Here is a 12,837-nt window from a genome sequence, read left to right as displayed (position 1 = left end):
ATCGCCACCCAACTGCACTGACGAGTCTAAACTTTTATAAGATCGACGCAATGAAAACATTCGATACTACCTTTAGACAGTGAAGGATTCCTGGTGCAAAGGCGAGACGACGAATGTTTCATTCGGACCGAGTTATTCAACATGGTTTGTGAATTTATGATAGTGAAATGGAATAAGAAATGATGATTCACGTAAGAAACGTTAAAATGATATTGTCAGAGTAATAGAATTTTATCGAACGAGTGAATATTTGAGAATAAAAAATATTATTGATAGATATATTTAGATTAGAACTAGTTAGGAAATCTATTGCAAAAAGTTAATATATTATATTATGTTTTTATTCTTATTTTATTATTTTTTTTTTCTTTGTCTTTAAAAAAAAGACATGTCTAGAAGATTTCAATAACTTTTTATATAATAAATAAAAGAATAAAAATCGATCTTACATAATAGATATCATCAAAGTGATTGTTTGCATCAACGCATCATTGGAATTATTGAATTGATTGAATCAATGAAGCTCATGCACTTGTTAGTATTTTTAGAAAACCGAAACTCGTGTATTTATTTGCTATTTTATTTTATTATTTTATTTTTATTTTAATTTTTATTATTTTATTATTATTCTTCATATACTACAAGTTTTTGTTTCATATTTTGTAACGATTTTTCTATATTAATCATTGAACAATATATGTAGATATGTTATAACACGAAGTCTAATGTAGTATGAAATGTTAATATCATTAAATGATAAAGAACCTCAAGTGAAAGAATAAAATAGTGGAAAATGTAAATAAGTGTAGATAAATGATGTAAATGTTAAAAAAGAATATATTAAGAAATTTTAGATTCTGTTAGATTTTTTATAAACAATTCAATAAATCATATTATAATTTTGAATGAAAAGTTAGTTTATGAGTTTAATGAATTGAGTTTATTGAATTTAGCAAATTATTTATATAGTAGAATATTATATATAATTTGTGTGTATGAAGAATCTCGGCTAACAATTTTAAATATTGCATACATTTTATATTTGCATATCATTTTTTTACACTTTTTTTACACTTATCTTTCTATTATTATTAATATTATTCTATTATTATCATTTTACATAAGTATACATAAGTCTCTACTTATTTTTCAGATGTTTTTGTATCAAATACAAAAAACTTCTTCTTTATCATCACATCTATTAATAAATTTACCAGACATTTCGTATCCGGATCAGAGACAAAAATTCCAAAGTATGCATAATCACTGGATCAAGTTTGAAAGTAACGCGTGCCATCAATTGATATTCTCATAAACTAAAATCCACTCGGATGATCATCATTCCAGTGGCAAATTCACGCGTGGAAAGTACGTCGTTATGTGGATAACGTTATTCAGAACAAGGGTAGGGAGGAGGAGAGAAGCAAGTCGATCGTAAGTTTCAAGCCGGTTCGGCAGTTTTGTATCTGGAATGGATGGTTAATCGCTCATTTTCATAATTTTCATTTGCATTTATATCCCCTTATTATTCCAGAACTGAAGTTTCAACCGCGCGTAATGAGATTATTCTGTTCTGCCGGGATGTCAACGCACGCCTAGCTACCGTTGGGCTGACGTGAAACCTGCGCTGAACTTCCGGTTGAAACTTTTACGGTTAATATTCAGTAAAAGGGGGAAGAAAGAGAGAGAACGAAAAGAATTATGCGCGACAATATGACGCGTGATAAAAATATTAACGGAAACGGGAAACAATTCCTTCCTCTATAATTTTATCCCCCATTTTTTTCACCATTTTGTTCCTTTTGCTCCTCTCGCAAAATAATTTTCCAATTGAATATTTTTAAACGTCAAACTATTATAATATATAAATTTTATTTATTTATATTATTTTGTTCTCTTTGTTTGTTTCGTCAATATTTTTTTAATGTTTCGTGTTCTCAAATCTTATTTTTATTCACTTTATTGCTTTTGTTCAATCTAGTAATACGTATTATTGTTTTAATTAGAATGAAACGTCTAAGCAATCGTAGAAATTTCATTAAAAGAAATTTTTCGAAACATTTGAACTTATGACTTATTTGAACTTATTTGATATTTTATACTTATATCTTCTTCCTTTTTTTCTTTTTTTTTTTAATCTAATATATATCTTCAATAAAACTCTATATATGTATGCAAATATATTATATGCCTATGCAAAAAATGTGAAAAAATTGTAAAAAAACAATATTATCTAAATTGTGGTAAAGGATAAAAATAATATGAACTATTGTTGATATTAATTATATAAAAACAAGATATATATATATATATATATATATATAGAATTACCAAAGACGCCGAATTAATAATAATAAGTTAGTAAAATAAAAAAAAAAGGAGTTTTATTGCGAGATTGATTAAGCGTTATCAACGTTTCCGTATCATCATGATGCTAACGACAATGCTTTGACTTTTGACACCGTTCTACAACTCATGTCTCGTCCAATAAAAAAGATTCAATGAAAAAGAAACACGAACCGATACAAAAGCAGAAAACTGTTTGAAGTCAGAGCGCCCTCTACCTATCGTTCTCTCTCTCTCTCTCTCTCTCTCTCTCTCTCTCTCTCTCTCTCGATGAACTAGGAGCCGGCCGACAAAGCGCAAAGATAGAAGACGAGTTTTTTCAGCCTTCTTCGCGTGTCGCACGAATCTCTTCCGCCTGTCGTCGATTCGTTTTCCTTTTAACACACCGGGCTGTTTATGTTTTCGCAACAGCGCGTTCAACATAGACTACGTCCTCATTTACTTTGGAAATGAAGGCGTTACACAAAGAGAGGACAAGAAGAGACGTGGAAGAGGGCGCGCGAGTGGTTTTTTATTGGAACGTTCTATAAAGCCATTTTGCATTCTTCTTCCAAGAGCAGCTACCGATTTTCCTTCCCTCCGTTCTCGCGTCTACGCAATATACCACTCTCTTTGTCTCTCCCACTCCCCTTTCTCGCCTCCATCTCTTTCCCCCATCTTCTATCTCAGCTCCAATCTTTCTATCCCCCTTCGCAGCTGCTGTTTCCTTCTTTTTCTTCATCTATGAACGTATCCTGACTGCTTCTACTTATATGGTCCCCCCTGTTCGCCCAGGCATTGAGCAAATTACTTCCCGAGTGGCTTCTCCGACTTGGTTGCAGGCTTCCCCTCCGCGGGAACCGGCACGCCGTTCTTCTTCTCGCTCGACACCCCGCCATCTATTGTTCCAACACGGCGGAAAAACTTCCTCCTTGGAAATCTGGATATATATCGGCCCGTTATTAATCTTGACATCTCGACGAGAAAAATTTTCTCGAAGTTTTCATCAACCGGTTATTACCGTGGAGGTTCTTAATAAAATCTTGGCCAGCCAGGAATATCGGAAATGTATTTATTCTTGTCGACGTGAGGGAACGAATATTCGATTCAAGCTCAATGTACAGGTTCCTTCTATTTCCTCGTGTGCCGAAGGAAACGCGAAGGAATGTCTTGGGGGGATTGATCGCACGACTGTCGAGCTAATTTTATCAAACGTGAGACTCGTGAGAAGTTGAGGAACATGGAGGAAGAATAAATTTAAATTCTGAATCGTTATCTATCGTTATAGATCGTTCCGGAAATATATTAAAGTAATGAATGATTTTTTTTCTAATGATAGATAAAAATTAAATGGAGAATTAAAAGTTAAAGATGGAACTTTGCGTAGGAATTGAAATGTTTCATACGTTGACAATGTGATTCGTTTTATGGAAAAAGAACCGGAAAAATTAAAAAGAAAAATAGAAAGGTAGTTTTGATGAGTTTATTAAAGAGATCGAAGCAAAAAATAATAAAAATGTCAGGATTAGAATTATTTATTGAGATTAAATATACGCAATAGAAATAAATGTATATTATGTAATATATTTTTTTTTAATTTTTAGTAAAGTTGAAATTTTTTCCCTAATACTTTTTATTTTACTGTCAATATTCTATATATTAAGTAACATAGCTTTCTTCAGCTGTTTTTATTGAACGTCAATCATTAGTCAAAGTGTGAAAAGTTCATACGTCGGTAGTCGTTCGAGAAATACTATATTAATATACGTTGAAACGAAATTAGAAAAAAAGAATGATGTTATACGGTAACAGATACTTTCGTGAGACTAGGCCAATTTAATTTAATAATCAATTACATTTTTATGTATAAATGTAAAAATATGTAAAAATAGTAGAAATTTAAAAAAAGATAATATTACAATTCATCCAAAATTTTTATAAAATATGAAAAATAAAATTGAAGATAGAAATTTAAACTGTTATACCAATAACTGTTTGATTAAATAACTAATTAAAATTGTCGAAACAAGAAATTTCTAAAAAAATTCAAAATTAATTGTTTTCAATAAAAGATATCTCTTTTATTTGTTTCAATATGAAAAATGCAATATTAATTTCAAAAAAAAAGAAAGAAACAAACAATTAAAATAACTCCTAAATATAAAAATTCACGTATAACTTTATATTACGTTCAATAGATTTGATTTTTGTTATTATGAAAGTTTATAGTGAATCCATCGAGTCAATTATGTACAACCTACTAGTAATAATTTCGTTTCCTGAAAGGAAGTCGAACATTATCTAGAAGAATTTGCTGCTCTCACGCAATGTACATACATATATATACATGGATATGAAACTCTTTTTACGTAAGCAGATATGAATATCGATTTTATTATAAGTCATTAAGAACAATCGTAACAATATCAAATGTACTTGGAAGATCGATCGTTTCATTCAATCTCTATTCATCTCATAAATAAATATGTATCTGTTAGTTGTATAAAGATTTGTCTACTTCAAGAGCTAAACGAAGAATGTCCCTATTCCATCAATTTTTAATGATAGTTTTCCTTTCCCTAACTACGTTGAATGCACGTTCGAATTCTAATTCTTGATAATACTTAAGTTATAGCATTTTCTTTATTACTAATGGTTCAATGAAATTCTTTTATCGTTATCTTTATTAAATTAAATTTTAAATTTTCAATTAAATTAATTTAATCAATTACATTCTTTATCCTTATATTTATACATTCAATGAAATATGTATATATATAAATAAATAATACATTATCCATATACTTATATGAACTTTGATAATTTGGAACTTTGATCTTTAATTCTTTAAAATAAATATTATTTATTCTTTATCTTTTTTATTTATTAATTAAATTAGAATTAGAAAGCTACGTTTTTCACGATTTCAAGGAACCATGTAATAAATGTTCGTTGAAAACGCACATCACCATGTCATAATGGGCTGCTATAAATCTTGTCTTGGAAAAAGGCAACAGACGAACACAATATTGAACGTCGCATAAATATTTGATTTGACAAAGTGGCGTGTATCAAGGAATTCTTTCTATTCCTTCTAAGAACGTATTGTTTCGAAAGAGGTGGTCTCTTCGAAGGACTCGACCACAACCTATACTTCATGTAAATATAACTTTGTCAGTCAAATCGTTTTCTATTGAATTAACGATAACGATTTCCCTTTATATGACACCAAAAACGATTTTATCCATTTGACTTTCGTTTGATTAACGATACGTATCATCAACTCAGTCGCTTTTCGCGGAATTTTATTTCTCTTTAATTATGAATTATATAATATATTTATGAAGAAAAAAAATGAATTCATCGTGAAAATTTAAAATGAAATATTTAGATATGGAAAATATATAATTTTTTACAAATAAATTTAAAAAAAAATATTTTAATAATTTTTTAAATTTTGTATGTACATATATATGTATATAACTTTATACATGTATGTCTATTTTCTATATTTGTATATATATATGTCCATATACATACATCCATACATTTGTGTCCATTATTTCATATTTAAAAGATATCATCATTGATTCATGATAAAAAATTAAAGTTTATTGAAATAATATTGTCTACAATAAAAAAGATATTTCTTGTATACTTTATAAACAAAATTATATATATATTAATTTAAATGCAGATTAATATTTTAACCGCGTCATAGATAAATAAATTTTATAAAACATAGATTTTCAAATAAATATAGATTAATATAATATGTGTTGATAAAATATTATTAATCATGAATGCACAAAAATTATTTAAAAATTAACAAAAAAGAATTTAAAATTTTTAATTTTTGAAAGAAATAAATTAATAAATTTGATTTCTGCAAAAATTTAAATTTTTTTTTTTTGTTCTCTTTTAAAATGAATTCAAGAGTATAATAACTCTTCTTCAATTATATAATATCTAATATAATAACTTATATAAAATGATTCATTCGAATCTATTTTTATTATATCATTCATGATAAAAAATCATCGTGAATTTAATTAAAAAATTTTTCAAAAGTTATTAATCTTATTGCTTTAATGAAAGTTAATATAATAATAAAATAGAAATAAAAATATAAAATAATAATAAAGTAATAAAGTTGTAATTTTAAAAGTTGTAATTTAGAAATTTTTATATAGTCGAAATTGTACATGTATAGTATAATAAAGGTAAATTAATATTGATGATATATAAAATTGTTTTACAAACAATAACGAAATATGAATGAAAACAATATTACGTTATAAATGATTACATGCTTTTATCATTCTATATAAATTACAAATATAATAAAAATATATTAATCTATAACTATGAAAATATATATTTTTTTTTTAATTCTCTGTATGTAAATTTACTGAAATAAAACAATTCCAACTAGCAGTAATCATAAAGCAGTGTCATTTTCGAGATGCCATACATATGAAATAATGGTATGCATTTTCATTCATAATTGTTAAATATTGTTATTTTCTGGCAAATGAAACAGAAAGACCGTAATGACCAACAGAATAACTCTTCCAAACCAATACAAGGTAATTTTTAAGCTTCTAACGATTTATTGTTTGTTATTTTATTTTGTAATATATTTTTATACGATTATAAAAGAAAATTTCTATGACTATTTATTTATTTTATTATCAAACGAACTTTATAGTAATTTACAAACATTATTTATAATAATACACAAGTATTCGTAAAAAAATAAACAATTTTTATAGTCAATTAAACAACAAATAACTAATCATTATAAAAATGGAATTAAAAATTTTGGCGTTATTTCCAACTTGTTATTAAACTATTTTATTTTAAAAATTGAACTTAAAGTAAATTAAAATATATATTTTTTTTTTTAATAATAAACATTCTATTTTTTGAAATATAATTTTTGAAATATAAAAATAAAGTGTATATAATTTAAATATTTACTAAATATTTGAAGAAAAATTAAAGATTAGCTAATGAAATAATTTGAGATATTCTCCACATCAAATTTTTAATTCATATTAATACAAAATTTCTAATTTTCTTCCCACCTATATATATTATCATATATTATCAAAACGTATACATTCATAGTATAAATTATTCAATTTTTTTTTATTGAAAACATATGCTTCATCTTCAAATATTAACACTTGCTTGTTCGTTTTTCAATTCATTATGTGAAATTAATCAAATGGTAAACATTAAACTCATAGAATATTAAACAAAATACATAATATTAGTTCTCCAATCATGTAAATGGACTATATCACGAAAACGTAATAAATATTTTACTATGAAAAATTTATTTAAAATTGAACGGGAAATGCATAATAAATTATCAAAAATAATATCTTGCAATATTAAAAATTTTTTAAATATTTCTATAAAAAAAAATAGCAAATAGTATTTTGCTATTAATTAATTGATTTATTCTGTTTGTTATATTATTAGAGTAATAAATTGTATTATTAGAATAAATGATTTAAAAAAAAAAATTCCTTAATAAATATTGTAAAAATATATCAATTATATTATACTTACTTATTATAATAAATTGTTAGATGCATAAATTAATAATAAAAATTTAAAAATTATATAAATTATAATGCATATTATTATATTAAATTAATTTGTGGTATTAGTATGTATGATTTATATCATTCTGATATTTCTTAAAAAAGACAAGGCAAAATAAAGTAAAAAATTGACAAACTAGCGCCATCTCTTAATATTAATTTGAATTCTAAAGACATATTGTCAAAAATACTCAAAAGATAGCGCTGATATTTAATTCTCATTCTTTTATTTTACCTACTTTTTAAGAAATGTTTTTTGTATTCAACAGATGACATTATATTGTTTCAATTCTTATTCTATCTTTATTTTTTTCTTTTTATTTACTTTCTTTATTATTTCCTTATGATTTCCTTTGCTTTTTTTGCTTTCCTTATTTATATTAGTTTCATTTGTAGCTCAGAGATGGCGATAGTTGTTCAATTTTTATTCTATTTCTATCTTCCTTCTTGTAGTTGCTTTCTTTATTTATATTAGTTTCATTTGAGGCACAGAGATGGCTCTAGTTGTTCAATTCTTATATTATTTCTATCTTTCTCCTTTTATTTGCTTTCCTTATTTATATTAGTTTCATTTATGACTCAGAGATGGCGATAGTTGTTCAATTTTTATTCTATTTCTATCTTTTTTCTTTTAGTTGCTTTCTTTATTTATATTAGTTTCATTTGAAGCACAGAGATGGCTCTAGTTGTTCAATTTTTATCCTATTCTATTTCTATCTTTCTTCTTGTAGTTGCTTTCTTTATTTATATTAGTTTCATTGGCAATACAGAGATGTCACTAGTTGTTCAATTTTTATTCTATTTTTGTCCTTTTCTCATTATTTGCTTTCTTTGTTTATATATAATTTTTACATAACCATAATCGAGAATGGATCGATTATCGAATAAGGACTTGTCATAATTTTTATAAAAGGTTATAAAGTATTAATTCGTAAATTATTTTTATTTAGAGTGTTTTAATAAAATATATTTAGTGATAGTATTTAGTGATACTATTTAGTGATTCTATTTATATTTCATTTTATTTAATTTTTTAATTTGTAATGACTTCATATATAAATAATAATATCTTTAAATATAAGACAAAAAAAATACATTGAACATTAAATTCTTTCTGTACTTTGTCTATCTTATTTAACAAATATTTTATCCAATATTTTTTTGTTATTAAAAATCCAGGGGGAATTTTATATTTCATTATATTTAACGTATATTTTACTATATTTCATATTCAATCATCAATTAAAATTTTCATTTTCAATTTAATAATAATAGGTTAATATTGTTATATATTTTGATTATATTTATTCATTTATTTTATTATAACATTTTATTTTAAAAATAACAATACATTATATAAATGTTATACTTATTATAAATAGAAAAATAGTGTATACATACAATGTTTTATTTATATTTTATTTATATTTATATACACTGTTTTATTACTTTTTTATTATGAATTTTTTTTGGTAATTGACTTGATTCATTAGTAATATTTTCTATAAAAATAAAATTTTAATATTAGTTATATAAATAATATAATATAAATTCTTAATATTTTATATTTAATATTTTATTTTGTAACGAAATATAAATATTTTACCTTCAACACTTAAGTTTTGAAATTCCTTTGGAAGTTCATCGACATTAAAACTTAGCTCTGTATTTGGTACAGGAGGGAAAATATTTTCATCAAATTTCATTAATTCTGCCAATTCCTCTTCTAAGTCAACATTTGAATCATCATTTACCAAAGATTCTGATAACATAACTTGTACATCTTTTTGATCTTCTATAGCCTGTAGTTTACAATAATATATATATTTCATATATATAATTATTTATAAAATAAATAATTGTTTAGTTATGATATTGACTTACTTCTGCAAGATCATCCATAATATTTTTAACATTAGATTCTGATAAACCACTTTCATTAAGTTTTTTTAATACATGTGACCCTGTTTTGTAAGCTGATAATACAGCATTATTTGTATGAGTAGTTTGAATACTTGTTATAAGACTTTGAATGTTATCAAGAGTTTGTATTCGATTTTCAATAGTTTTTTCTAATTCTTTTTTTTTTCTTAAATATGTTTTTGCTACCTGTCGTAATCCTTTAATTAAATATGATTTAGCTTCATTAATAATATTAATTTTTTCTTTTTCCATAAATTCTATTTCTTTTATAAGTTCATTTTCTTGTTTAATTAACTTGTATAATCCTTCCTCAATTTCAGTTACACCATCTGATGAATGTGTAGCAATTTTAATCAATAATTCACTTTCATTTTCATTACTTTTAAGTACAATTTTTTTTTCACGTCTTAACCACATCAAGATTAACATTACTGTATTATCTGATATATTTTGGTCTATTTCAGATCTGTAACATTTTATTAACTCAGAAAATGATATAAGAATATTATCTTTTCTTTTTTCTAAAATAGAAAACAAAATATCTCCAAATTCTTTAATAATTTGTAAGTTTATGTATCTAGTTTCTTTGTTAATTTCATTGTTAACAACATAACTTTTAACTTTTGAAAATGACCATGTAAGTGGTTTTTTCACAAGTATGTCAATTGACCATGCTGTCCATGATTCACAAGGTTCTTTCAAAAATTCAGTTTCTAAAATTATTTCATTATTCCTACAATATATATGTTACAATATTAGAATAATTTTTTATTTATCTTTTTATTATTTATAAGAGTGATATTATAATAAGAATAATATACCGAAGAAGTTCTTCAACAACAGTTATTAAACAAAGAGGTGTACAACCTTTTCTTTTAAAGGCATTATTTAAGTCTGCAATAGAAAAACTACTTTTCCTAGTATATTTTAACCATTCATATATTAAATTTTGCCAAAATTTATATTTTGATATCCAATCTTGTGAATTTACTGATTTATTTCGAAAAGGAGAAAATAAAGCACTGATTCTTTCTTCTTCATTCCAACATTTAGGCATTTTTTCAGAAGGAAGTGGTAAATTATTATCTACATGTTTAATCTCCATAGTCATTTTTTAAAAATATTTTTGTTATATTTTTATGTTAGATTATATTTTTACATATCACTGAAAACATAATAATTAAATAATACTATATCTGTTATATAACACTAAAATACTTTTTAGATTTGTTAAATATTTATATTTTTTTAATAAAAGATGTTTTTTTCAAAGAAATGTCATTACCTTGTTACAAAAATAGCACAAGTAAAATCATTTGCAATTATAGATTTACTCATGTCTATCAAATTAAATTTAAAATATATTTATATTTTTAAATTATGAAATAAATTCGTTTTAACTTCATTTAAAATAAATCAAAAATAAATATAATGTAATTGTATTTTTATGTCAAAGAAATCGAGCTTATGCTGTATACGTAATTATAAATATATAATATACTATAAATATATATATGTAATTATAATTTGTGCAAGATAAATCAAATTTATTCTTTAAATTGATATAAAACTATTTTTTTAAATATTAATTTTTTGTCAAAATATATAAAAAATATATATATATATATCAAACTTATTAAATTAAAGTAAAAAAAATTCAATTGATAATTTCTAATATAAAAATTCATAAGTTTCATGAAAATAGACAATTATCGTTAAGTGCTGTCTTATTTAAAACGATTTCTTCAGAATATCAATAATTATTTAAAAATTATCAATCAATATCTAAAAAATAATTTAATTTTAAATTATTTGTTAAATTAATACATAACTGAGATTTGCAAATTGATATTTATTATTATTTGTTAAAATTAAAATTATATAAATTTATATAACTAGCGACACTTTATAATATCGACTTGTAGAGATCGCTTTAATAAGAATACTTAAGTCAGGTTTTTGAGATCTTGAACGTTTAAGGTTAAGTTTTCCATTTTTAAATATTTATAACACGTGTTTTATAGACTTAAAACGTAAAGAATAATATTTACAAATATTTTTACAAAATATAATATATATATATATATATACTTAATATATATATATAAACTTAATGTAAGTATTATTTGAAAAATTAATTACGTAAAATTTTATCTTTTCTAATATCGTATATTTTTGGATCCTAACCTTTAACGTGATACAAAATTATATTATTATCAAATAATATATATATATTTTTTAAATTCTATTTATCAAATAGTTTAATAATTCTATCTTTAAGACTTAAATTATATATTTCTACATTTATATCTTAATATATATATATATATATATGTATAGTTATACGAAGATAAGATGGCAAAATCAATCCGAAGTAAATGGAAAAGAAAATGTAGAGCAATTAAAAGGGAACGTTATGGAGCAAAAGAATTAGAAAGATTAAAAAAAACGTTGGGTATTAATGAAAATACACAAGATGTTGAAATGCCAGATATATCAAATATTGCTACAAGTAAGATATTTTTTTTCTTAATGTATTAATATATTATTATATTATTAATATATTATTTTTTAATGTATTATTTTATTGTTGTTATTATTTTTAAGTTGTTGATGCTAAAACAATAAAAGAAAATACAAAAACAAATGATAATATAACAAATGTTGAAGAAATGGATATCGACAATGGTAGTAGAGTATATAATAAGAAAACAATGCTAGATCAATATGGAAATTACCCAATATGGATGAGTAAACGAAAAATTGCAAAACACAAAAAAGGTAGAGCAAAATCACAGAAAGCAAACTCAAGATCACACAAAAGATTAACTAGGAAACAAAAAAAAGCAGCAAAACAAAAATCTTCCATGTGAAATTAATTAATTATACCAATCAATATAATTTTTTTATATAAATCATAATTTGGGTTTTTCATTTTATTATAAAGCTGAATACAAATGATCACAAAAGT

The 12,837-nt window shown here is 23.8% G+C and overlaps 2 protein-coding genes and 1 long non-coding RNA gene across 4 annotated transcripts; 2 read left to right on the top strand and 1 right to left on the bottom strand.

Moving 5' to 3' along the window:
• The first annotated feature begins 9 nt into the window (after positions 1-9).
• Positions 10-2,070, top strand: LOC122721151. Of its 2 annotated transcripts, none has more exons than XR_006347873.1 (3): positions 10-144; positions 1,154-1,434; positions 1,535-2,068. It is a non-coding gene; the product is annotated as an uncharacterized LOC122721151 (long non-coding RNA). The 2 variants fall into 2 exon arrangements; XR_006347872.1 differs by having other exon boundaries at positions 53-191; positions 1,535-2,070.
• Positions 2,071-9,371: 7,301 nt separating this feature from the next.
• LOC122721133 (charged multivesicular body protein 7) lies at positions 9,372-11,290 on the bottom strand. Its single transcript, XM_043948444.1, has 5 exons — positions 11,152-11,290; positions 10,688-11,031; positions 9,828-10,599; positions 9,550-9,745; positions 9,372-9,445 (listed from the first exon to the last, which is right to left on the bottom strand). Exons 2-5 carry the CDS (start codon positions 10,975-10,977, stop codon positions 9,372-9,374), a joined length of 1,332 nt encoding a protein of 443 aa, XP_043804379.1. The 5' UTR covers positions 10,978-11,031; positions 11,152-11,290.
• Positions 11,291-11,805: 515 nt separating this feature from the next.
• LOC122721127 (protein LLP homolog) lies at positions 11,806-12,787 on the top strand. The gene is made up of 3 exons (XM_043948434.1): positions 11,806-11,981; positions 12,207-12,378; positions 12,474-12,787. Exons 2-3 carry the CDS (start codon positions 12,222-12,224, stop codon positions 12,737-12,739), a joined length of 423 nt encoding a protein of 140 aa, XP_043804369.1. The 5' UTR covers positions 11,806-11,981; positions 12,207-12,221; the 3' UTR covers positions 12,740-12,787.
• The last annotated feature ends 50 nt before the right edge of the window (positions 12,788-12,837 follow it).

Source organism: Apis laboriosa, unplaced genomic scaffold, assembly GCF_014066325.1.
Source record: "Apis laboriosa isolate Shangri-la unplaced genomic scaffold, ASM1406632v1 scaffold14452_cov158, whole genome shotgun sequence".
Classification (NCBI taxonomy): domain Eukaryota; kingdom Metazoa; phylum Arthropoda; class Insecta; order Hymenoptera; family Apidae; genus Apis; species Apis laboriosa.
This window is presented reverse-complemented; position numbering and strand designations above follow the sequence as displayed.